This window comes from Pollicipes pollicipes, unplaced genomic scaffold (assembly GCF_011947565.3).
Source record: "Pollicipes pollicipes isolate AB1234 unplaced genomic scaffold, Ppol_2.1 Scaffold_3447;HRSCAF=4054_pilon_pilon_pilon, whole genome shotgun sequence".
NCBI lineage: Eukaryota > Metazoa > Arthropoda > Thecostraca > Pollicipedomorpha > Pollicipedidae > Pollicipes > Pollicipes pollicipes.
In genome coordinates, this window is record NW_023596297.1 from 41,669,875 (window position 1) to 41,697,752 (window position 27,878).

The following is a 27,878-nucleotide window of genomic DNA, read 5'->3' on the forward strand; positions in this document are numbered from 1 at the left end:
TGGCACTCACTTTGAACACAAAGGCCCGAGACGCTGGTGCGACGCCATCACGACCCCAGGAGCACCGGTGGCGGCCGGCTGCCCAGCCTCGAGCGGTACCGACCTGTGGTTGCGACCCGGGCAGGCTGCAGCCCGGCACCGCGGATCAGACTCGGACGCGGACCAGCCGGCGGCCCGTGCTCCGCTGCGGCGAGCGCCCGGACACGCACAACACACTGCCGCTACGCGACGTGCCAGGTAACACCACACACGCGCGCGCGCGCGCGCACACACACACACACACACACACACACACACACACACACACACACACACACACACACACACACACACACACACACACACACACACACACACACACACACACACACACACACACACACACACACACACACACACACACACACACACACACACACACACACACACACACACACACACACACACACACACACACACACACACACACACACACACACACACACACACACACACACACACACACACACACACACACACACACACACACACACACACACACACACACACACACACACACACACACACACACACACACACACACACACACACACACACACACACACACACACACACACACACACACACACACACACACACACACACACACACCGCTGTCACACAGCGAGCACCATGGTAATGCCACAACACGGCCATTTCCCACGCTCGGTGAAATGCCCTCCGGGCAAACCCGGCTTATCTCCAGTCTATGGTAACGCCTCGCGGTCCGATCCCGCTGCGCCCGCCGGCCGGGCCGGCCGCAGGGAGGGCGCAGTGTCGTCATTGGGCCATCGGCAGCCGCCCCGTGTCGTCGACTCCAGCGGCCGTCCGACTGTTGCGGGCTCGTCAGTCCGCCGGTGCCGGTCCAGACCAGCGGCGGGACCGCCTGAAACATCGAGCACTTGGCGTGAGACCCCGAATGAGCCCCGGGTGACCCCCGAATGAACACCAGACGCCCTCCAATGTTCCTCGGACGCAAGCGTCAGACTCCCCACGTGATCGCGTAAGACTCTCCGCTTTGGAGGACGATGCTCCGCTGTTACGGGCACGTGACTCCCCACGCAAGGGTGGGAAGCTCTACCGATGCAAAGACGAGGCCTTCTGAACACAAGCACGATGCTTTCCAATTTCAAACACGAGACTCCCCGGATACAAGCACGACACTCCCCGGATACAAGCACGAGACTCCCCGGATACAAGCGGAAGACCCTTCGATGCATCGCTGTGCTGGCTGTCGATTGCATCAATACTGCCTTCCGTACACGTATTATGTTCCGTGCAGCCGCCTCGCTGGACAGCGGTCTTCAAATTTTTGTCTCATGCCACCGCTCAGGTGCAGCCTCCCATTTATTCCACAACTCTAAGTTGCCAAGCATTGCAGCTGATTGAATAAACAAAAAAGAAAATGGAGCATATATATTTGAATGAATTTTTATTGAGTCTGAAGCCTGCGGTGTTGCAGCTTGCAAAACATGGATAAAGCTGAACAGATTTCCCCCATGTTCTCAGGGGCGGCGTCACTGGGCGGAGAGGCTGGCCTTCGCCTGGGTGAACACATCTGTTTGCTCACCATGACATTTTAGGATGTGGCGCTCTCCTCTCAAAAGCCGTGGTGGGTGGAGCGTACATAGCTGCTGGCAATGTCCGATCGGAGGGCCCGCCAGCGACCGATGGCGTAATGTAATGATGCAGAGCGGTGCCAGTTTTCCAAAGGTCGGGCAAAGAACACAAAAGCAACCTTGCCATCGTCGGGTGCTTCTAAAATTGGCGCTTTGGCATACTTGGCTCACCATACGAGGCCCCGTTGTCCGTGTGCTAGTCGCGGACGCCTCCTGGCTGCGAACGATCCGTTGGCGCTATGTGCTGTATATTTTCGTCAAACTTTAATTCATCATATGATGATAATCCTCGTTAGTTATCTCGCCATTTTACATGGATTTCATTGTTCCACCGAGGGTTTTGAAAACGCAATCAACAAACCAAACGGTGGAAAGTTGGGTGACGACACAAAGTTGAAGACCACTGGTGTAGATCAATGGAGCACGTTCGCCGTCATCGTTTAGAAGAAAATTGCTTCCTCTAATAATCATTAATCCTCAGCTCTCATCAAAGCACAATCCATGCAGGCAATAACGTGCATCGAACATCGGAAAAAATGACCCGCCATGCTATTGAGACACATTACTGCCTGCAGCCATCAGCTTACTCCGGCACATAATCTGCCCGCGGAAGTCCAGCTGCCAACGCCGTTAACCTGCCGCGTCATGCCAGCGTCCCTTCCAGGTCGTCCCACCGTACGGTGCGGGCTCAAACAAGAACATTCGCAACATAGAATCTGCGCTTTTTGCGGCGGGCATACTACACCCCGTTAACCGCGTCACGACTTGTGTCTGCTTTCCGGTCGCCTGAGTGAACCGCCGGAAACGGTCCCATGACCTCGCGAACCGGTCGGTCGTGACCCCCAGTTTGACCGGAAACAATGCTAGCGGCCCCACAAGGACGTCAATTTGTCGCCCGCTCAATGTCGTGACGCGGACTGGAGAGCAGGAGAGGCATTGCAACTGGGCACTGCGCCCACTGCACACTGACGAGATGGAGAACTGCAGATAATGTGCCTATCACGACCGACACGGCCTGGTGGCCCGTGACCCGGCCCTCCTTCAATCAGGCCGACGATAGTCCACATAGTATTCCTCAGCTGCTTTCTGGTGAAAATACAGTCGTGGATCTGGTTTTCCAAAAACGACAATTGTAAGTCATACTACTGCAATATCACACATCTGTTTATACATTTTGAAACAATTTTTCCAGCCTCCAAGCTGGGCTTTTTTGAGAAGACACCGTAATTCTTCCTTCGAATGTTGCTTATGAGAACAAATTAGTTGAAAGAAATGCACAAACCCGTATAGGGTGCAACAAACCCTGAAAGATAAAAACGGACACATAGGAATAACTTATTGGTTCAACACAGCTTCAGAACTGCATGATTTATTTGCACTGTGATACAACACAAGAGCGATTATTTTTGCGCGGCGACCAGGTGTTCAAAGGTAGCCGTTCAATGACACCTGTCAAAAGTGCTCAAAGCTATGGCGCAATCAGTAACACTCATTTTTACTCAAGTCTGATATCGTTGACATTATTTTTGGTCATGATGAAATTTGTGGGAAATACCTGTTGACAACGCTTAAAGTTTATTGTGAAATCAACTCAGTATCGCGACAGTTCCCCTGCGATCGACGGGGGCTTCCGTTCCTCCCATGTGAGCAGGGACATTTAAAGACTGGGCGCTTCCGTCTCACATCAGATCCAGGGCGATGCCTGCACCACCCCAGGCCTATGTAACCTCTCAGTGTTAAGCTGTGCTCTGTACCGCCCTGTTGTGCCGGGCGGCCGGGCGGCCGGGCGGTCGGGGCGGAAGGAGCGAAGGAGCGCCGCCGCCGCTGTCACGTCGATCCCACGTCACAGGCGGCCCCGACGCCCGCCCTTTCAGCCGAGTGGGTGGCGCCGGGCCATCCATCCACCCACCGGGTCGGACCGGGCGCCGCCGACCGATAAGCCGTGCCGACGTCCTGTACAAACAGATGTGCGGCCGCCGAGAGGGCCGCCGACTCCGAGGCTGAGGGCCAGCTGTGCTCTCATGATCGCTGACCTGAGTCGCTCGGCCGCCCCACCCCGCCGCTCTGCCGGCCGCTTAGCCGCCCCGGGACCACCGACCTCAAAAGGGCGGCGCGAAACCCTTCAAGGAACTTCGGCGTGCAAACTGTTGCCAGAAGACTTCAAAGGGTATAATAGCTTATGCAACGGGAACCAATGAGAAAAGTTGTCTACGCGGAAGCTGCAACAACTCTGGTCATGTATCCCGTACTACGTGTTACGTCACGCATCCCGTACCCAAAGTTCCCGAGTCCCGTGCCCATTTGTCGCCGTGTCCCGTGTCCTGTATCACGTGCCACATGTCCCGGGTTCAGCGTCCCGTGTGCTGTGTCCCCGTATTCTGTATCCTGTGCCCTATATCCCGTATCCCGTGTTCTGTGTCCCGTGTCCCGCAATCCATGTCCCGCGTCCCGTGTCCCATGTTCCGTGTCCCATGTCTCCTCTCCCATATTCCTTGTTGCGTGTCCCTTACCCCTTGACGCTTGTTCGCTGGACCAACAGATGACCCGCCGACGGCTGCTCACCCGGGCGCGAACCACAAGTCCTGCCCCATGTCGGCTACTCACCCGGACACGAGACGCACGTCCTGCCCCATGTCGGTTGCTCGCTCAGACACGAGCAACAAGTCCTGCCCCATGTCGGTTGCTCACCCGGAGACGAGCAACAAGTCCTGCCCCATGTTGGCTGCTCACCCGGACACGAGCAACAAGCCCTGCCCCATGTCGGCTGCTCACCCGGACACGAGACGCAAATCCTGCCCGATGTCGGCTACGCACCCGGACATGAGCCGCTAGCCCTGCACCATGTCGGCTGCTCACCCGGTCACGAGCCGCTAGCCCTGCACCATGTCGTCCGTCTCGTGTCGCGGCACGTCGAATATCTCGGCGAACAGGGCGGGCAGCTGCAGCTGCCGCCAGCGGCTGCGATACCAGTTGAGCTGCTCGCCGTGTCGCCGGCCCAGCGCGTGCAGTTCGGGAAGTTTCAGCAGCAGCGTGTTGTAGATGTTCTGCTCGGACACGTGGTTCCTTGCCAGCTGCAGACAAAGCGGGGTCACCAGAACTTGAGCGGCGAGCGAGATTGATCACGGCAGGACATCAGGTCATCCGACACTCGACGCCACACGCGTGTGTGGTGGAACTCGGGAGGAGAAGCACCTCGGAGGTCAAATGGGCGTGCACGAGATGCCATTGGAGGGAGAAGTTCACACCATGACATGACATCGTGCACCGGGGTCATTAATAAGGTCATGCTTTGCGTTAAGTGAGATATGGTCATTTGAAAAACCATTCTTTAAAAGCTACCGCTAAAATCGGTTCCGCATTATCTGATGAACTACAGGATGAGGCTCAAATGACTTGGGGAGGTGAGTATATATGTTTAAGAAACGAAAGGCGTTTTTGATAAGCAAGTGTTGCATTTTAACGTCTCTCTGCTCATAATGACAAAGTCAAAAAGAGCAGGCTAACACCGAAGGGTACACAGGTCACGACCCAGCACACAGAAGTCCGCAACCTCAACCCATCTAGCATAGTGCTTCATCATAACATGTCAGTAAGCCGGCTTCGAATAAGTAGGGGTCTCGGCTCGAATCCCGACAGGTCCTATATTTTGTTCTAGTCTCCGGCACGCTAAGTCGCCGATCAGCAAAGCCCGCTATAGGATGGCCTTGCACGCGCAAGCTAAGCTCAGCCCCAGATCGCGTGATCTGTTGCGAGGGGAAAAATGGTTCGCGACGGACAAGAAGTAAGAACTTGGGAAATGCTGGCCGCGCAAAATTACGGACTTGGAAAATATCGCCGGAAAAGCTACACACTCGCGTGCTGAAGGCTTCGATAGGTGACAGACGCGTTTCGGTAGGGTGGCGGTGTACGGGCCAGCCGGTTCCGTCTCTGTTGTCATGGGTGAGGCGTCTTGCGGTCGATGCGAGTGATAAGCCTAATGGGGCTGGACAGATGATCTGGGTGCCGTAGACGTAAGATAGCCGTCATGTTCACATCCTCCGGTGATCAGACGTTAACTTTCTTTGCATTAGGTGTTGTGCACAGTTTACGTCGCCCCATTGACTGTGCGGTGTCGAGCGAAGACAATTACGGTCCGTAGTGGTGCGTGCATGGTGCCCGGGGCCGCGGGCAGCCGGGCTGGGCAGTAGCTTGGTAACAGGGCTGTAACGGGTTATGTAGTAGATTAAGTTTGTCATCCCAACTCTACTTCCTGTAACGTAAACGCTATTCAAAGACGTCACACCATCACACCCTTCGTCACGATGTGACGGGTATTGCTCATCGATTTCAGCGATGTTTGATCGTCCGCAGGGAAACTGGTGCACAGCGATCAATCGTCTGGCAGACGGTCCAAGTTTTCAGCCACAACAATTTAGGAAATTTGATTACGATGTAATTACAGCACACGATAAGGTTGTGCTGCGGATGACGGCCATCAGTTCGATAATACCTGAGCCTAGCGTTCTGTTTGTGGTTTCTGTTCGTGTGATTTAAAACCAGAAGCGATAGGCCGCTTACGCTCACCGGGAAGTCCGGTAATGCGCAAATCCATACTGCAAATTCAGCCTGTTTCCAGACGGCCATGCCTGACAAAGCCGACCGTAGTGACCAATACGCTGCCGTCGGCTCTCCTCAGCTCCCCAGCAATGTCCTCAACGTCGTAACATACCACACCAGCCGGTCAGTCACGTGACCCAAGTGGAAAGGACAACTGAGCGTTTATAAAGAAAACATCTCCGCCCGACCTTGCGACGAAAGCCAGCTACCGGGCCTACCGCAAACGACCGAGCGCCGGCGCCGGCGCCGCCCGCACCGCATCCGGACGAGAGGCGTAACGTGTAACGCTAATGTGTAATAGGTATGATGGTGTAACGCTTTGGAGTAGCATTTGTGTTACAGTGCGTAGAGGGTGGTTGAATGAGCCCGCATCTGCCGAAAACCATCAGGCACCAAGCAAGCTATGCACGCCAACGAACGGCCAGCAGCGCACGCTCACAGGAGCGCCGCTATTATGCCGAAATATCACAAAATTGTACATGACGCCTGCCGGATTTCGAGTAGCTGGTCAGAAAATTGTACTTATAACAAAGTATCAGCCAAGTTGAAATGGAAAATTTGTGTGCTGTAGAACGATGGCTGCATAATTGGTAGCGTTAACTGTTTCCGACGCTAATGCAACGGACGCTTTGACGCTCAAATGGCAACACATGATTTGGAATGTTTTGCTATTTTTGGAAGGTTTTGATTGGTCCAATGCTCATTGCACAACTTGAATCTATAAGAACTAGCACACATCGAGCGCATCTCAGCAAGACTGAGCAGTTAGTTAGCCATATATTATCAGCAGCCCCAATGCGGTTGGCTTCATCCATCCCTCTCTTTCCCTCGCCCGCCCTCTTCGCCACATCCGTTCCTCATGCTAAAGTTCTCTCCCCCCGACCTCATCTTTAATTCCCTGTCTCTTCTGCTCCCAGGTCGCTAAACAGCGTCGTCGCTCCATGTCCCTGCACACCTGTATCTTCATCGCCGTCGCCCCATGTCCTTGCGCACCTGTATCTTAACAGCGCCGTCGCCCCATGTCCCTGCGCACCTGTATCTTCAGCGCCTCTAGCAGCTTCTCGCGGTTGGCGTCGATCAGCTTGTGGTTGGAGACGCCGTCCCGGTCGGAGGCCATCAGTGCCACTGAGCAGAACAGGGCGACCTCGGTGTCGTTGAGGTTCAGCGCGTTCAGGCCCACGCTGAAGTTGAACAGCGCCGACGTCATCTCACTCTGCGGACGACGCGGACCCGGGTTAGTACTGGTCGTGTGCTGGCCGGAGCCCTCAGCTGCGGCGGGATAAATGCCCCGACTGACGGATGGTTGCTATCATTGCCTTCCCACCCCAAACACATCGTTGGTTATGTGACTGCTCGGAGTCCATACTCTGTGGGCAGTGTTATACACTTTTTAGTCCAAACGCATACCTAGGGTTCGTATGCATGCGCAAGGAAGATAAATTATTGATTGTTTATGTTAACATTAAGTGGAAAGCCAAGAAACACTGTTTCCCAATTCTGTCATATTGCATTGATAATTCCTCTCTTTCTCTATCTTCCTCCCTTTCCCTCTCTTCGCTTTCTTATCGGCGGTGTCTCTGTGCCGCCTGCCGCTCGTTGCCTGCCCGAGCTCCCTGCTCGGCTTCGTCGCCGCGTGCGGAGGCGGGTCTCCGGCGGCGATCGGCCCCTCACGTTGAACATGGCGTCAATGTGCTGCCGGCTGATGAACTGTCCGTCCGAGAAAGTGATGCTGCCTTCCAGTGGATTGACCAGCCGCGACACGTGCGCCAGCCATACGTCGAAGAAGCTGGACTTGATCAAGATCAGCTGGTCGTCCTGGCTCAGTTCCAGGAAGCCTGATAACAGAGCAGAGATCCGTCAGCATGACTCCCGCCGGCGGTCGTCGGCGGATCGAGCAGACACTGTTATCTACAACAAAAGTGAAACGACATATGAACGCAATGCACGGGAGCATATTGAGCTGTATGACTTCCATCAGCTAAGATTTCTTCTCCAAATAAGGATCAATGAACGAAATACAGTCGGGCAAGAAAGGGGAGCAGAGGAAGTGAAACTGGGCTAGTGCGTCTGCGCAGATTTCAAACAGTGCATCAAGTTCTTTTTATTCAGGTCAGATCTCAACACAAGAAGCAAGCAGGAGCATCGATTCTGAAATTTGCTTTTCGTAACGCTTTGGTTGCAAAATCGCAACAACACGCTGAAGTGTCCCCGGTGTCCCACCATCGCACCCAATAGCTGACCCAGTGCTGCGGCTGCGCAGTACGACCTACAGCCAGCGCCCGGTGCGCCGCGTCGGCCGGCAATGCACGTCCCATCTGAGCCTCAAGTGCATGCGCTCCACGGCGGCCACCTGTGCAGGCCCCATTATTTCGCTGTGCATCGATTACTTGCCAGAACCGGAGTGGGTGGACGAATGTTTTTCCCACACGCCCCTCCCGGTAATCGCTTCTGACAACACTCGAGATCGGTGGGGCTTTGAGAGCGGGGGGAGGGGGGGGGGGGGGGGTAGGAAGCACAGATGCTTCCTGTGGTGAAAAACACAGATGTCCGTCAGCTGACATAATTCCGATGGTGTTAGGGCACTAGCTGAGCCAAAGCAAACACGCACTAACTGCAAGTCATCCTTCTAGTCCGCCTGCCCGCAAGTCATCATTACGGAACGATTCTTGGGGTGCAGATCAGGCGACCACGGGGATGCCGGGTCGGCTCATGCCACGGCAAGAATCACTAGAGAAACCAACTTATCAGGCCATTGTGAGGATATGCCAAGTTATCTCTCAGATTATCCATTATTACCTCTAAAACTATCTCAGAATGGCTTAAAACATTCTAGGCAATCCCAAAATATCCGAAACACATTGCCCCTTTCACGAAAGGAATATTAAGCAGGGATCTAATTTAGCATCAACCTTGAAAATCCCGAATGATAAGACCAACTGGGGCGAAACCCACCGTTTCTCGTTAGGCATACCAAAATAGCCAGTAACCTTCATTGCGCCGGCGTTTATGTTCCGTTGTCATGTATCTATTTGAAGCGATATGCTATTCATATCGTTTTGACCAGTACATACAATGAGATGCATGCACCTGAATGATGACGTCACGAGCTGGGAGTGTTGGGCCGATCGAGAACACCGTCTGCGGCCATCGGTATTAAATTATGAGAAGATCAGCAGCGTAGCGGAACAGGCGCAGCGCAGGGCCACCGCGGCGGGATGCCAGAGGAATGCACGGAGTGGAGTACCGGACGGATTGGTTGGCTTTGATCTAGAGTCACCGTGCCACAAGCGCCGCAGAACAGATGTAATAGAGGTTTTCAAGTCGTCTTCAGACACTGACAAACTCTAAGTTAGCAAAACATGTTTGCTTTTGATCGCCTTTAACTTTGAAATAAATATAATTTCAAACATAATAATAGGATCATGCCGAATGTTGCGGCACGCAAAACCTCCGCTACCAAAGTCCGTCATTGAGCTGGAATTTCGCAATCGGATGGTGGGGGACAGGGCCTACACAACAATCCCTTCTTGGCGTGAGCTTGTCACCCAAAATATGTCCTTTCAAAATGTTTGGAATAAATCTTTTAAAAAATACCCTTATGGGAATCACGAAAGGAATCCGATTGTGGCTTCTCGAAAGCAGTCTGCTATGAAATTCTTCTAATAGTTTTTGCTAAATTAGGCCTGGAACTTCGTCTAAACACCAGTGTGCTGTGCGGCGGTGTGAGCCAATACATGCGGACGTTCTGGGGTCACGTAATTTAATATATTGTTACATTGCGTACAATGAAAACGCGATGGCACAAATGGCTCTTCGTTGCACATCAAGCTTCTGAAAGTACATTTTTCGTCTCTAAGTCATCAAACAATTAAAAAAGAGAGGTATGCCAGATGATATTTTAGATATGATCAGATCGCATGTCGTTATTCAATGATACTCGACCCATGTGCCTGTCATCACGCACCCGTCGTAATCACATAGAGGAAATGGGAGCGATTTCGGCAGCGCCGCCTCTCGCCCCACCTGGTATCCGTTTGGCGAACTCGACCACCCTCTGTATAGATGGCGTGAGGAGCGCGGCGAAGGTCTGCCAAACGACGATGCGCCTGCGCTCGGCCGACTCTACCGTTGAGGTGGCGCCATCTGGCTCTCCCGAGGGCGTGGAGAAGTCCTGTTGACGGCCAGTGAGTGTCAGATGGTGACACCAGCGGCGCTCTGCTCAGAAAGGGAGGGAAGAGGAGATCGGCTCAGGTCACGCAGTGCCCCATACGGTGATTCAAGGCCTCTGACAGGAACGGACACATCACTGTCACTGCTAGCCAGAGCAGTTGGGAGACTGAAGATATAGAATCGGGTTTAACTGCTGTCTGGCTGTCTGAGATATTCATCATTTGGCGTTCTCTAAATCTCAACACATCACACTAACTTCCGCTGAAGGTCTTGCACGATGCTTAAATACCAATGGCAAAGGGGCCAGAAAATACACGGAATGATGGTCCCCACCCAGCATGCCGGACATATAAGGATGTGATCACGGTGTCTTCATCATAATTTGAATCCGCTGCGCTGAAATATGTCGTGCAGTGGCATGCAAAGTCATAATACACCAACAGCTGCACTGACTGCAACAGCTACACATTAACACCCGCCATCTGCACATGAATTGGACGGGATCACGTGATGGAGCCACATGAGTGCACAGATGTCGCTAAAAGCACTGCACACGGCAAGAACTGCGGAATGCACTGTCGTGCCCTGCCGCAGAACTGGGACGGCAGCCCGAGGCAGACAAACACGTTCTTGCTCAGCCCAGTCCATGTCTTCGAATACACGGTGTCACCCGGCGAGCCGTGCGGTGACGTCACAAAACCACGGTTCCGCCGTCGGCCTACTTACGAAGGCGACCGGCTTCCTGCTCAGTGACCGCGTCTTCTCTTCCGTGAAGGCGCAGTGGGCGTGGTGCGCTTGCGAAACCGTCAGAATGACGTCATATATGGCCAGCTGCTTGGTCTCGATGTCGCGTGATTGGTCGTCGTCGGAGCTGATGACGCGGCCGTCAAGCTCGCAGCGCTCTCGGCTCCGCTTGGGCACGCGGCCGTACCTGACGGCTGCCGGCGTGACGTCACGTCACGCCCCGTGCGGGCCCGACCAGGCGATTCACGCCGAGGTGATATCACTAATGCACAGTACAGGCCGGATAAAATCAAATAAAATATAGGGAGTAGGGAACAAAAGAACTACAGGGAACAAAGACGTGACATGTCTTAGTAAGCACTTAAGCGCATGTAAAATCCATTGACATCAAGCGCACAAGTGTCATCAATTGGTAACTGCAGATTTTTGGAGCTAAGTTAACCAGCTATCAATACGATAGAGCATGACTCGTTGCAAAGTTCACTTCACTCCGTTTTCTGCTTAGAACGTCTGAATTTAGGTTCAGGCGTGCAAAAACATGTTTTGTTTGCGCGTCAAACATGCAGCAAAAGACAGCTTAACATTGGCTGCCATATCTGCAGTGTGATTTCAGGCTTACCAAGCATGCATCTGAGCACTGATTCTAGGAGTTTTTATGCGAATAAATGCATGCAAATATGACAGAGAATTGGAATGCGACAAGCTTAATACTTACAGTCTCTTGACATCCCGACTGCCAGACATTTCTTGAATCTACAATATTGACATCTATTTCTATTTAATCTTATCACCAGACACTTTCCTTCTCGTAAACACCTGTACTCTATCTGCTTCTGTATACTTCTTCGGAAGAAACCCTGCAAAGAAGAGTGACGTAAGGAAACATTGCACGCTTAAACGACGCTTTACGTTCATGAACAGCTGTCTCAGTATAATAAGAAAATAGTCAAGCTAAGCAGTTCAGGCACAACAGTATGCATCATTCATTCAAAACTAAACGCAGTACTTCACGTTTGCATTACCTTGCGATAAGGATGAAGGAAAGAAGGGTTTGGTGGCAACTCAGAGCAAAAGGGAAAACTGGTTACAACTCGTTGTTGCCATTGAGGCTTTACGGCGTACTCAGCAGCTGAGACTTTATGGCGCCGTCAGTCTCTCACCTGGCAGGGGGGAACGACCGCGGGATAGCGAACCCCGTGCCTCTGTTTTCTCAAGATGCTACAGATCCTTATTTGTTGGTGACACTTTTCGGATGATTGTGATAATTTTATCCTGCATCGCACCACAACGTCCTCGGACAGAACCGATGTGTTGGTGCCCGTCGGTAAATTTAGGCCGTTTATTTCACTTTTAGGAGGACTGCGAGCTGTTATTCTGACAGTGATAACCATGACAGCAAGTCAGATCGCGTGTGCGATCTTTTCGCATGCTGTTGTTTTACAGTGATGGATGGCTGTATGACTGGTATCACGTATCCAAGTCTTTAACCGACGGTCTTCGCTATGATATCGGAGTCGCAAATTGGGCTCCAGGCTCTTTGAAATTTCTGTCGAGACAGCCCACGTTCAGACCACGCTCAGCACACGCCCCTCCCCCCCCCCTCCCCATGAGTGGCCCTTCAAAAATGCTACAAATGCGATGCATCAGATTATATGGGGAACCTTTACGACGTGAATGCATCGATGCACTCCAATGCGTAAGGATGCAGCAGCTCGGCATCTATCGTTGATTTGACAAGACCCGCATCCAGTCCGTAAATATCTATCCAATTTAACATGCTATGCATTTAACACAATCGTCCTTGTCCGATAACATTAATTGTATTTCGGGATTTTTAAAGAGCAGAATTTCATTCACATCGATGTTACTGGATGCTTTAATTCCTTGAAATGGCCCACGTGAAGCTCCCGGTCCTGGTTTTGTCAGTAACTGCGATTTCACGGATTTCTAGATAAAAGGTTACTGGTCATGTACCACATTTATTCGCGTGCAGACTAGATGAGATAGATCACCCTAAATCACATCCTACCCGATGTCATTACAGTAACTTTGGAACGAGAAAAGTTGAGGGAAAGGAAGACGCGGGTTTTAAGTCGGCTCGGCGTGGGGATTCGTTTGATGTGCGGCACGGGCGCGCGTTTCGAGTCGGCTCGGTGTGAGGATTCGTTTGATGTGCGGCACGGGCGCGCGTTTCGAGTCGGCTCGGCGTGAGGATTCGTTTGATGTGCGGCACGGGCGTGCGTTTCGAGTCGGCTCGGCGTGAGGATTCGTTTGATGTGCGGCACGGGCGCGCGTTTCGAGTCGGCTCGGCGTGAGGATTCGTTTGATGTGCGGCACGGCGGTGTTCGTTGAGATGTATTTTTGGGTGAGATATCTCACGGTCACTTTTGGGGTGAGAGCAGATTTTCCACAGCCTAATTTTTTATATAAAGGCTGACATGCTACGTGCACAACTACCGTTTGTCTTCAAGTCAGCAAAGACGTGGGAGGGACACACGAAACCAGCTCAGTTGCGTCTTTTTGGAAAACAAAGCATTTAGGTAGGAATAACAGAGGTTCGGCGTAACCTGCATTCTGTTAACTTCACGGATCAAAGGCAATTGCTTTAAGTACATGACATGTCTGATTTGGTGAACGTTTATTGATTGGATGTTGACCTCGTAAAACCAAAAAAGAAGAAGAAAGAAACAGAACTACCGTATTATTCTTGCTTGTCGATGTGCTCATGTCGTGATTGTCCTCCATGCAATCTGTTTTGCCTTTTTGAAGTGATCACTTGTATCGGCCGACTATGGACTAAAGGTGGGCTGAGCGTAGGTTGTCTTGACGGATGCCTCTTTGAAAGCCCTTCTGCATCGCGGCGCTGGGACACTTGGTGTACCGGGGTCCAACGCTATCAATTTTGAATACAGTACTGCAGAATATATCAAGGTGAAGGTCTGTACTTGGTGAACGCCCGATTGCGATCAATCATTTAATTCCAAGGTCCCTGGAGGTCGTGTAATAATCTCAGGCTACATCACATTATTCCATGCATCCCCTACCTCATGTCACATTAACCTTGTAGGTAAGTGATGGCATAATTTGAAATGGATCAATTTGACCCCGCGAGCGGCTTTGTTGAAACTGCATAGAAACCGCATCAATTCTGCTTGACCTCTTTAACGATACTTGATAACCGTAAGGAAACCCGCAAAATGGTATTTATAACAGTTACAAATGTACGGAGCTATCGCCCTGCTTGCACATTTTTGCTTTAGCATGTCGGTTACGGAACCGGAAAGGGAGTAGTGCCAACTCTGCATATGTCGTCGAATGCCGACAGGATGGAAAGCGCCACTAAACAGTGGTCCCGTGGTTCTCGCTCCAGCTGGAGTGAGCTGCTGTGTACAACGGTCCTCTCTCAGTAGCATCATGTTGGTCCTGCGTCGCTGCGAGTGCGGCTGCCGAGACTTGGGACAAGTTTTGGTTTGTGCTGTGTCGATTTTTCGGAGCTTGCGGATTAATATTTCTTTTCTTTACATAGCATAGTGGCAGACAAAATACTCAGCTTGGTTTCGATCCTCGCCCTGAATTGCGCAATAGTCACAATATGTTTTTTTATAAATCAAAGCTTATCAGATCCCATGACCTGGTCTGTTATTGATCCTTTGCAATGATTCAAAGCCAGAGTTGCTCCAATCTCTGTAACTTGGATCAGCTGATCAAATGATTAATTGCACCGAAATAGATGTGATGATACTGAGCCCAGCCGTGGTGCTAGACATTTCAATGCCGGCTTTCATTTAGCCTCACAATTAAAATCAAACTAAATTGAGTGAATTCTACAAGCGAGGCCGCAGGCTAAGCAAGTCTTATGTCAACTAACCGAAATTCCGGCAACTTGAGAGGGGTTCGGCCTCTCCCCACTGCGGTCCGGCCAGTCAGCATTTCGGCGGGTTATATCGCTGCAAGCTTTGGCCCGGGGCGAGTAGCACAATTATCTAGAGGCTGTGTTATGAGGCTTCCAAGACATCTACATGGCTTCATGACGCCACGCGCAATGAGCCAGGTGGCATCTAAAATGTTTCACCAAGCAGCGCATTTCTTGAACGCTGTCATATCTAAGATAAGGTATTGACAGCTTACGTCTATCTACCATGGCTTTGTATTTTGGTTTCTCAACCAGATGGGCGGCACAGAAAACAGCACGGATTGTGGCGAAATTTGCACTAATAGCTGCTCAAGCTTTGGGATGACCCACGCATAATTTCATGTCGGTCTGCCAGGGTGATAGTCGCAGCGCGGGGGACAAGGGGGTATGCTTTGTCATTTAACAGAGAGACATTTGTTCGCGAATGGGGGAAACAGGCTGCGCAGAGGCCAAGCCGTGGAAAGATACTGTAGCGGCTCGAATAGTGATAAGGTTCTCCAATTAGCAATAAGCTTCAGGTCCGCGCTTGGCATGTATTTTCCGAAAAGTGTAGACAAGCACTACGTGGGAAATGGTACACGTATCAATCGCACGTCGTTAAGCAGTACGTGTGAAATGGCACACGTATCAATCGTACGTCACTAAGCAGTACGTGTGAAATAGTACACGTATCAATCGTACGTCGCTAAGCACTACGTGGGAAATGGTACACGTATCAATCGCACGTCGTTGAGCTCGATACTACCAGCACCGACTGCGTCGACTCTTATTGTGGCAAAGTAAACTGAAGCCCCCGTCTTGAAAGCTACTAAATTAATATTGTGCGTCTGTCTGTATGTGCGTATGTCCGTATCTCCTAGCGGGACGCACAGCACATGTGGCTGCACGGATTGCGGTAACATTTGCACATACAATGGGTTGAACCTTCGTGGCGATCCACGGCATAAATTCACGACCGTCCAATACAGCTGTTGGTCACAGCGTACGAGAGAGGGGCATTTTTCGGCATTTGGCAGACATGCACCTTTCGTTTTTTAGGCGTAACGAGTTGTGCAACAGCCAAACCTTCAAAAACATGTCGCGAAGTCCCCTGCTCGAAAACATGCTCGCATCGCTCAACATACCTCCATAGTGGAAATTATGTTGAAATGCATGACTAACCTTAGGAAACTGGTAAGTTTGTATGCTGAATGGTATGGATATGTTACGCAACAAAATTGTACACCGGGAAAAAACACTGATGGGTATATATTTCACACTTCTATCCAAACAATGTCATATCTAAAGGGCAGACAAGGTTATTCATCTTGCCATTTGATTTCCGAGTTAACATGCAAGAATTTGGCGTGCACACATCCATGCTTCAGTGACTGAAAACGACTTAGTGCAGTTCATTAGAATGGTAGCGCCAAAAATATTAACGAAGATAAGACAGCAGTAAAAACCTGATTGCTCGGAGAAAAACCAGGAGAATAGGGATGTAGATTCGTTGATATTTTGCCAACATGTCTTTATCGAAACGAATGCCAGAAGTAAATATATACACACACACACACACACACATATATATATATATATATATATATATATATATATATATATATATATATATATATATAATAGAGGTGAATACGCTAAATGATATTCTCTTCTGCTATTCGTGTCGATAAAGACATGTCGCCGAAATATCAACGCACCTATATCTCCATTTCCTGGTTTTTCTCCGAGGAAAAGGGCTATTAATACTGTCTATGTGCATAATGCTCCTTACAAATGTACTTCGCGAATTGCGTCAAAATATAAATAACATGAGAAAAGGTTGGAATTGCTTTGCGTAGAAAAACCCGGAGTATAACTAAGCTGGCAATGAAAAACTTAAATGTCACCATTGATGAAAAACATGCTCGCAAAAATAGCACAAATGTGCTTGGGGAAACATAGTTTGGGTATTTGTACAAGGCTTTGAGGAGGGCAAAAACATTGTTTTATCACGCTATTTGGTGTTCTTTGGGAAACGCACTTGCCAGTTTTGTTTACCTCTGGACCCGCCATCATAGGCTTGCAAGGGATTCGAGAAAGGAGGGTGGCCAAAACCTCCATAGAAATTCGTGTTGCACTCTTAAGTGTCAAGCTGCTTTTCGTGTCCTTTAAAACGCCTACTTCTGGGGGAATTTTAGTTGTCTCATTTGATTCGTGGGCCATACTAAGGTGGATTGCACTCACTATACTTTTGGAATGTGACCAGCTTCTGCGTTTTGACATAGTGCTACTTATCATTATCGTCTCTTGTATTATGACTCTCAGTTTTCTTCAATTCTTGCCTAATTGATCCACATTCAGAAATGTTTCGTTGGATCAGGAATAAAAGCCAGAGTTGCTCCTACATGCTTGCTTAATTGCTTTATTGCTTGATTAAACTTTATTGGAATTATGATTCGGCACCCTACAACTTCAGTCAGAATGAATTAATTTCATGTAGAATAGCTTCAGTTTAGAAGAGAGTGCTGTTGAACCTGCCTGAACCTGAAAATTAAACTTGATTTGAACCATGATTGGGCACCCCAGAACTTCAGTAAGGATATATGTAATTCATGAAGCATAGATTTAGTTCAGAATAGAGTGCTGCTGAACCTGCATGTGACAGCGATCAGTGGTTGTAAGTAGATAAGGCCGCTAAAGGCATCGCTGACAGGGTTGTGGCGAGCCGGCTAGGCCGGTTCACTGACGCTATAGTTTCTGATCAGCTGACATGAGACACGCATAGCCTGTGGGCTCGTTTGTAGCGTTTGTGCACATATATATATATATATATATATATATATATATATATATATATATATATGACATGACATATGTTACATATTTATATTTTACGTGACATATTATATATATATATATATATATATATATATATATATATATATATATATATATATATATATTACATGACGTATGATATATATGCACATATCACATCACTGCAGTGACTTGGAAATGTTCACTACACGCATCGTTGAAAAGGTAAGCTAATGAGCTACATTTTGGCTGTCACAAGTAACCATATTTAGCCGAAACTGCTAAGGATCATGAGCATTTCTGCAGAAGCTTCAGATATTCTGATATGTTTTAATCGTTGGTTGGTGGAGCAGAGCTTTTGTGCATCGATGATACAAAAGGGAGGTTGAGGAGAGTTTTAAGCGATTTTCATATCCATAGGTTTTATTTGATACCCGTCAATGCCACACAGAACAAGTGCACTGTATTGGGGATCTCCGCTACCTCCTCCCACGTCCCGTGCGAGTTCACGGCAGCAGCATTTAAAGCAGCAGCTTCGCATGCTCTCTTTAAGCTTCATCTCGATCTTCTGTACCAATGACATCCCTCAACATTGTACTACACTGGTATAACGCGGTATTATAGGTTTTTATGGTGTGTGGCTGCGGATGAGACATCTGATGGGCGACAAATGGAGCCTTTCCCTGCAATGCCAATTTCCGAAAACGCGAGAAACAGACCAGATGGAGCGTCACTCCTGCAGACCCGAAGTGACGTAGATGAGTAAAAGCTGGGTCGCATCCGCGTTGGGCTTTCGCATAAAATACCGGACGCAATAGCCCCACAGCTTTTTGGGGGCTCCAGTCCCAGCCGCAAAGGCACCGCAGTGTCTCACGGGCGGCCAACTCCAAACTGAGGAGAGCACTAGCACCAAGGCGCTTTGGTGCCCTTGTGACATTAAATCAAAGGACGAGAACGCTGTAGTGTCTCAAGGAATCTGTAATCATGCATTAACGCCATCTGATATGCCTGGAAAGTGCGATAGTCGCTTCTACACGCTCGCCAGTGGTCGACAAGGCCACGTCACACCGCCTTTCACTAAGCATGGATGTAGTTCCGTGGGCAGGACACCAAATCGATGTAAATGAGCCGTTTGAGAGTTTCATGAGCAAGAAGAGAACTATGTCACTTCCATAAAGGCCCATGTCTTATTGGTGCACCCAGCTGAAATAAAAAAAAAACTATCCGGGCCATCGACCGGTTAATACGTGATACAGCGGATGTATCTTTGTTCAGTACTGCAGTCTCCAATAAGTTGGTGAAATACGGGATAGTCTACCAGCGCAGATAGACTGCATCGTACGTATTGCAACAAAAGCCGTTTGCCGTGCCGTATTCCGCCCCGAAACTAGCGCCAAAAAGTCTGGGGCAAGGGCCCAGGGAAATCGCCGAGGACCAGATGTTTGACCTTTCCCGCATGCACTTTTGCACCAACTCTAAACAATGTTATCGTCCATCATTATGTGCCGGCACCCGAACTCCGTTTCCGGTCTGCAGAATCACACATCAGTGAACTGGTTACACCGGTCCAGCCACCTTAATCTTTGATAAGGTTTTGTTTGAATGTCTTTTTCTTCATTTATTTTCTATTTAAACGTAAATAACGTAGAAGAATGCGGAAGAGCAGTACAGAGTACGACAATGCGGCACAGACTCATAGTGGTACGCAAGTTCAAAGGATGTCACACCTCGTTTTCAGAGCTTAAATGCTGTGCGGGAATGGTTTTGGCACAGGGGCGCAGTCATCGAGGGGCGGATGACACCTTAGCTGTTTACCCTTAGGGGATCGAGCGTGGTTTTTCAATAGAACACTACGAAATATAATTTCGTAACCTGGTTGTCAGGGAAAAAGTTGTTTTTTCATCTCATCGAATTCTATGGAAAGTGACACGTCCCGCCCAACATTCCTAATGTAGTGAAAAGGACAGTGGATAGCTGAGAGAACATGTGCGGTACGCACCTGGGGCAATTTTTCGGCGTCAGCTCACACTAACATTGATAGCCCACGGATACGTTAGGAGCAGCACTTTTTCGTTACTGTGGCGTCTGTGGTTTGTTCGCGGTGCGCAGGTACTGGGAATGCGGTCAGCATCCGGTCCTAAAGAGTTCTAGAGCTCTGTCGCGGATCACTGTAAGCCCCACCCCCCCCCCCCCCCATCGCCTACCCAACTATCGTGTCATGCGCTGGCATCAATGTATCCCCCACGCATAGATTGCTTAAAAAGACTGAGCTCATTAAGTCAGGACAGCAATTCCAATTCAACGATCGAATTTCGCGGACATACTTTGGAATGTCATGCTACGTCATGACACGGCCGTTTTGTGCAAACAAGTGCGAACGTTAGCTATTTGTGGAAAACGGCCTGGTGAGCGCGACGAGCCGCTTCTTTCACAATAAAAGATGCTTACAAAGATTACAGCAGGCTGAATAAAGCATTAGACTTACGGCTTTTGTCTCAACATGATTCGACCCATACGAATGACAAAAACCAATATACATTTGTAGGGTAAGATGAACATATCCAAAGTGTACAGGAAACCTGTGGTGCACTTAAACAATGGCATCCGTATGCACTGTGTGGACGTTTGTGTACATCCGTATGCAGACGTCCGTATTACGCTGCTGTACTCAAGCTGTCAGCAGGCCTGCGTCCTGCGCGACGCCGATATGCAGTCTGTCCGGCCCAGTGTTGCCGCCAGCCGTAACGTCCGTATTACGCTGCTGTACTCAAGCTGTCAGCAGGTCTGCGTCCTGCGCGACGCCGATATGCAGTCTGTCCGGCCCAGTGTTGCCGAGCCGTCACTTTTGAAACAAAACAAATCAGAAGCTCTGGCGTCCGCACCAGGTCGTTAACTAGAGGTCTGCATGATCGCGCTCTTTTAACTCAGCTCGACCTCTGCTTACCGCTTGCACTCGCACATACACTTGGAACTATGACGCATAGTCCCAACTGAACTACGAACTACGACGCATAGTCCCAAGTGCTAACAACTGGTACATTGGATGAGTGAGTGCCATTTGGTGTCTGCCTTCTGCAGAAATGCGGAAAAACTTATATCTTGATTTGTTTGAATCTGATAACCGTTTACCAGTGGCACAGCAAATGCAGGCCACCCGGAGGGAGCTCTGTACCAGCTGAGCAAGCAGGCTCGCCTCACAATGTATTACTATTACCCACGGGAGGGAGCATCATGCTAGAAAAAGGTTACGTGGTGAAGTGTTTGGGTGAGTAATTTGAAACGGTGAAATGCCGTAACGTCCCTAAATTGAACAGAGTTGGTGTAGCCGGGCCACACATACCCAGCCATATTACTGACCCCTGTTCTTACTTTGCCATATTAATGTCCCCCGTTCTTGCTTTGCCATATTACTGACCCCGTTCTTACCTTGCCATATTACTGACCCCCGTTCTTACCTTGCCATATTACTGGCCCCTGTTCTTACCTTGCAGCCTTCGCAAGACGTTACGCCGTAGTGGTAGCCTGAAGCCTTGTCTCCGCATACCCGACACGGCACGAATGTCTTGTTTGGCGACGAGGTGTTGGAGTCAGCGAGCACAACATTTTGTTCTGAAAAAGGACGAATCGTCATCACATTGCTCGATTACGCTTAATTTGTGTGACTATCGCACACAGATATGTTGCACATAAACACCAATAATTTAAACTTGTGCATGCTCTTTCCAAATTAGTTGTGCCTAGTATACCGAGTCTGGATCTGAAAGCTTATGAAAATATCATGTGGAAAAGCACCCAAACTTAAAAGTCTCATCCACCATTGACAATCGAGCCACGACGATGATTTCATGGCCTATTGACATCTGCTGTTTGGAAAACCCCTCCATCATTCAGCCCTTTATGACGCGGTCGATGGTAGCCGACCACTAAACGTCTTTCACAGAATTATCCAGATGGCTCTCACTCCAGCTGGGGTCGACGCTTCCCGCACCACCTACGCCGTGCCCATTCAAAATCAACCGTACCCATGCAAACAATCCATCGCAGTTCATCGAACTCTCCGCGAGCCCGGCTCGCATGGTAACCGGCGCTCAGACGCGCCGCCGTTCACAGGCCCGCCGAATGCGCAGCGTCCAGGGCGGCGCGGCGTGTTCGGGCGCCCCCCAGCCGGGTCACTCAGCGCCTGGCCGCGACCTGGCCGAGGCGGCGCCGCACCCCGACCCCGCCCACTCCCGCTCCGACTGCGGCTCCGGACACGGCGTGCGCCTGGGAACGGAGCGACGGCTGCGGCGCGCGCGCCGTCGGCAGCGACACGCCTGGGGCCGGCGCCGCGGGCGGTGCGCTGGCCAGCGTTGCCGCTGCACCGCTACGCCGAGGCGCCGTGGCGAGCGCGTTGGCCGGGGCCGGCCGGCCGTTATGAAGCGGCGGCGACCGACGGCATGTCGTGACTCGACCGAGCACTGCCGGGCGGACGGGGGCGGCGTCAGGACGGGCCCTCCTAGGGTAGGAGCCGATCCAGGAACAGGGGGCAGGGCAGGAACCATTCCAGGAGCAGGGGTCAGGGCAGGGGCCGTCCCAGGAACAGGAGGCAGGGCAGGAGCAGTGGCGGAAAAGAGGAGACAGAGTGGGGTCCGGGAACAAGGTGTTGATGTTGATGAACTGGGAATGGAGAATGGAGAGAGACAAGAGGGTTGATGGGAGTAAAAGGCGGGTGCGGATATAAACGGTGTCGAGAGAACAATTAACAGGATGGGCGGCGATAAGGACAAAAGAAGAATTGGTCACCACGAACGGTTTCAAAAAGCAGGCGTGGAGCAAAGGCAGAGTCTGAAGTCAGATATCGATTTTATTTCAAAAACAATATTAGCAAACTCCTGTAACTTTGTTTGTAGGGCGCTGGACACTCCGACATATGTGTGTAAGGCGCATGGGTTTGAGCCCCAGAAACTGCCTTTTTGTGACTTCCCTTTGACAGTTAATTGGCAACTGGTCAAGAGAGCTTGTTCCACCACGGCGATCCAGCACAGCAGAGGAGGACAGGCATGTGCAGCATGAGATAAACACGTAAGGAACCCCCGAACGAGGGAACCTCCACGGAAAAGTCACCCTAACCATTACTAAGCCACAATTTATGAACACAGCCTTTGCAGATCATGGCAAAAACCAGAGAAGCCGAGTAAGTGAGCTGTGAGCAAGGCATGATAGACCGCGTTGACGCCTTTGAGCATTTGCCATCAAAATGTGCATAGGAAGCGCCGCTGCAGCAGCGGTGTACCCACGTTTTCATCACCGTGGTGGCAATGAAGATAGCTATAATAACAAGTGCTCGACCTTACCGCTCAGATGGGATACGATAAAGCAAAACGAATATAAGAAAAATGCACGTCCTCAATCAAGATGTGTTCTCGTACTAAGTTATTGCAACAAGTATGCGACCACGTAAGTGACAAAACACATGAGGTTTTTGGCATATCAAGCGCATTTATTAACACGTCATGAAATCCTAGTCGCAATTTTTATGCCACATCCCATGGGTTAAAGACTTCTCCGCGGCACGAGAGACTTTCACAGCATGGTTTGTTGCATTCTTTGCTGACATGAACGTGTCAAATGCACACATGTACGCATAATGCAAGGATTAAACACATGTCCGACACTGGATTTCAGCACCTGCTCGTCAGGCCACAGCACCATGCTACAGTGTGAACGATTACATCAGCTTGCTCACCCATGTACAGTACATATGTTTTCCGACTAATGCTTGCGCACGTTTGCAGCGTTCATAAAAGTGTGGACCAACTTCATTGGTTTATTTCTCATGGCCACCATAAGCGTGACAGTCTGGCATATTGTAGCCAGTGTAGTACAATCGTGTGTTTATGTGCGTGTGCGTTTGCGCAAACGAAAAAGAAAATCCATCTTCTGGGGAGTAAGACACAACCCATACTGCTCAACGTTGGACAAATAAAAGCTTTCAGTCCAGCTGGGCCTTTAAGCATGTGACGTTCTCCAAAGGATTCATGTTAAGAGATACAGATCCGTTTCAGGTCTTAAATACCATCTGACCTTCTCGATAGTTGCGTAATTTTGGACCCAAGAGATACCAGAAGCAGAGCTCTATCACCGATTAATGGCTGGGGATGATGGCTATGACCAATTAAGGGCAACATTCATGGGACGTTTCTCCATGCAACGTTGTTGACATAATGCTGCGTTCACAAATATTGAAGAAGGGGGCGTGTGCATTGCACTGCATTCCCTGCGGTAGCAGAGCCCATACCAGAAACCCATTTTTAAGCTTAAAATCTAAACGTGCTGCTCAATGGGCTCTCTTGATATGAGGCTTCTACCGTCAGGATCATAGGATGCAGTCCTCAGCTGGGGCTCTATGATGTGCCTAGTGAAGCCTGAAAGGCGGGGTCGGTAGTTTTATGGGTACTGGTACTACCCTGAACACAACCAACGACTGGATGAAAGAGCAAAGGTTTCCACGCCATCACAGAAACGCAGTATTCCACAGAATCATGCATGGCTATTCGTGGTGAATTCAATGGTGCATGATGGCCCTCCGGGTGAAAGGCGACCTATATTTCCTCTATGTATCGTGTCAAGTCGCCCAATTACGATGGCAATGTTGTGCAAGGCACAAGAGACAACACAGCCAGCCCACACCAGTCTTCCCTCTAGATGCCTAGAGGAGCCACCTCAGCCTTCCCACAAGAGCGGGGGACATCGAGTGGCGCTCGCCGATCTGCGGCAGCGGCGTCGCCCCGTTCAGCAGCGCAGGTACAGCGGCCAGTCCCGTTTTGGCGGCAGTAGCCTGCCGGGCGTGCCGGCCATTAAAGCCACCGTTGCCAGGGTAACGGTGTGGTGCTCGGCTGGCAACCCGAGGCGCCGCCGCCACCATCGGTCCAGTCACAGCGCGCTCGCCCGCGGCCACCAATCCGCGCACAGTTACACCACTGCCGACCGCGGTCGTCCACGGGAATGACATTAATGATGCACCCATATCACGGCTCGGACGAACCGCCTGACGTTTCACGCTACATGAATGACCAGATTGCTGGCAATCTCAACATTATATCGAAATGTTGGTGCGCATGTTCAGCAAACCGAACAACTACGAACATAAACAGGCACCAGTGCACAGATTATATGGGCAGGAAAAGGGATCAGGAGGCTCTACCCCAGTTTTGTGCAGGTTTAAAATTTAGCTTATCGTGCCACGTGGATAAAATTGTCTTCAAAATGGGATTCGACCAACAATTTTCATGATAATCGTTGGCCCTGCAATAGGTGTAGTGCTGGATTTTCCTGTGCTCGTAGACGCTCCATCAAATATGCGCCACATTCACTGCACAAACCATGACTAGGAGGGAAAAGTGCTGTATCCCAAAGACTGAGGTGGCCTGCAGGCGGTATTCGAGACAAAACGGCATTCTGTCGTCTCCGGTATTGATAACCATTAAAAGTCTAGGCTGTTTTGTTTGCTACTCTGCAGCAGTCCTGGTGCGTCACATTACCATCTTGACTTCAGCATCCCGCTCCTCCTTTCTCTACCACTCTTTCTCTCTCTCTCTCTCTCTCTCTCTCTCTCTCTCTCTCTCTCATCTCTTCTCTCCTCTCTCTCTCTCTCTCTCTCTCTCTCTCTCTCTCTCTCTCTCTCTCTCTCTCTCTCTCTCTCTCTCCTCTCTCTCTCTCTCTCTCTCTCTCTCTCTCTCTCTCTCTCTCTCTCTCTCTCTCTCTCTCTCTCTCTCTCTCTCTCTCTCTCTCTCTCTCTCTCTCTCTCTCTCTCTCTCTCTCTCTCTCTCTCTCTCTCTCTCTCTCTCTCTCTCTCTCTCTCTCTCTCTCTCTCTCTCTCTCTCTTCTCTCTCTCGCTTCCTGTTTCTTCCTATCTCTCCATTTTCTTTTTCACCATCTCGGCATCAGCTTCGCTCTCTCCACTCCCGCGTCCGACTCCTCTCTCTCTCCTCCAGCGGGTCCCGGGCGGCAATCAAGCGAGCCACCACTCTTTCTCGAGTCCCGTTATGGCCCGGCCCGGCAGGCCACTCTTCCTGCGCACTTTCGATTAGGCGGACCCGCCGGCCGCCGGTGGATTCCAAGACGTGCGATAATGCTGGCCGCCAAGGCGCTCTGTCAGAGCGGGGATCAGGACACAGATCGAGATGGGCGAGTTGGGAGAACACTCAGGGATGGCCAGTTGGCGGATTAGGACACAGGTCGAGATGGACGAGTTGGGAGAGCAGTCAGGGCTGGCCAGTTGGCGAAGGAGCTGTGGTGCGGATGCGTTTTCGCGAATCCGGTTGGTTAAGTAGGAACACGAAAACAACTAATCTCGCAAAACAGGTGCCCACGCTGGAGAGATTGTTTTCCTACTTTCTGCCTCCTGGCAAATCGGCATTAAGCGTTATACCTTTGTTTTGCCTGCATGCTTGCCATGAACACTGACACAACCAGTGTGGCGTTTTTTTAAGCAATGATAAATGCTGACTGGAAATAGCGGGAAACGTAACCACTGCGCATTTGCGGGGTTACGCCTCACGCTATTTCTGAAACCAGCAAACAACTGGCTTCAGAAGTAGCACTTCATGCAGTCTTGGCACCCAACTGGCCAACCAACTTTAAAAAAATTCAGTCAGAAACGGTCCAGAAGCTAGGCACGGCCCAGGCATGCCTGTTCTTGACCGCATGCAGTACATCTCAAAACATCCAAAAGAAATAACTGAGGAACGCTGTCCTGACGTCACTGCGTGGCGGTGTTAGGGGCATCAGACTCTTCAAAACACCTAGGCCATCCTCGCTGCGGCGTCGACTTCGCGCGCCACGAGGCGGTCATGAGCACAGCCGGGCCGTGGGTCTCCAGGCCGCAGTTCGCTCGTCCTGGCCCAGCTCACAAAACAATCGGCGGCGAGTGACGCTTCTTTTGCATAGTCCAACGGCCAGCCGGCCGGGCCGCCCGCGGCGCCCGTCCGTTGCGTCAGGTTTCGCGCGGCCTTCACGGAGAGGGGTGAATGACCGGGCGACGATGGGCGCGGCGGCGGCAGTGGGTCCCGTTTTTTCAGCCATGCTTTCTGTGAGTCAGGAGTGTGTTTCGGGCCTGTGGGACGGAGGCGTGACGAAGCGCACACGCACCATGAAGCCGCGCGCGAACTGGGGGAGGCGGTCAGGCGCCCACAGAGCCTTTGACCGCCGCCGTCCGCAAGCCGCGGAACGCTTCGAAAGGGCTTCGAATCAGCTCCAGAGTTCCTCTAGACTTGACTTGTTCTCGCCTACTTCGAAGCTGCTTAGAGCTAAGTATGACAGCGTCTTTCACCCGCCATACTATCCTCCGTCTTTTTTCATCCTGCGCACTCGCCACACCTCGTTCACTTGGGCAGGCCACATGCATGAGCTAGTGGCCCAATACTCGGCGAGTGGATCCCCAGGTGCGCATGGTTCCTCCCCCCCCCCCCCCTCCCCGTTGTCCACGCCCCTCCGCTGTCCACTCTCCTTCATGCCATAACCCTGAAATGGTCATGACTAGACGAAAAAGCTCTAATCCAAACAACCAACCAACCAGCCAGCGCCCGTACGGGCAGCAGTGGTTGTGGTTCAAATTTGAAAAGTGTGTCAAGCTTATGGCTCCTTGATACAATTGAAATCAAACGAATGTAGACTTATTGATGCCAAAAACACAGCATGACAAAACCATTCGACAAATTTCAGAAATATTCAGTTGTTCAAGGCACTCCTCTAATTCCATGGTATTGGATGGTATTCCCATCTATGCTACGTCAGTAATCACAAAATCCAGACCACGTGCTTGGGTGGAGCTTTGCACCTCCTTGGGAGTGCTTTGGAGCCCTCTTTGCGGAGCTTGAGGCTCAAACCACCAAAGGCTCCCAATGAAATACTTAAAGAAAAGTTATTTTCACACATGCCGTTTCCGTGTGTCCCCTGACGCCCAATGAATCTCACGAAGCTTCAACCTCGACCACATCTAACATAGGTACAAAATCTGGGGC

The 27,878-nt window shown here is 50.6% G+C and overlaps 1 protein-coding gene across 1 annotated transcript in view; it reads right to left on the bottom strand.

Moving 5' to 3' along the window:
- Nucleotides 1-606: 606 nt before the first annotated feature.
- Eip78C (Ecdysone-induced protein 78C) overlaps nt 607-27,878 on the bottom strand; it is a 39,141-nt gene continuing 11,869 nt past the window's right edge. Inside the window, exons 3-10 of the mRNA XM_037215522.1 lie at nt 21,362-21,486; nt 11,884-12,025; nt 11,151-11,362; nt 10,278-10,425; nt 7,926-8,089; nt 7,288-7,467; nt 4,515-4,729; nt 607-925 (exon numbers count right to left, since the gene is read on the bottom strand). Coding sequence (XP_037071417.1) covers nt 4,529-4,729; nt 7,288-7,467; nt 7,926-8,089; nt 10,278-10,425; nt 11,151-11,362; nt 11,884-12,025; nt 21,362-21,486 — 1,172 coding nt within the window. The 3' untranslated portion in view covers nt 607-925; nt 4,515-4,528. The remainder of the gene's footprint in view (nt 926-4,514; nt 4,730-7,287; nt 7,468-7,925; nt 8,090-10,277; nt 10,426-11,150; nt 11,363-11,883; nt 12,026-21,361; nt 21,487-27,878) is intronic.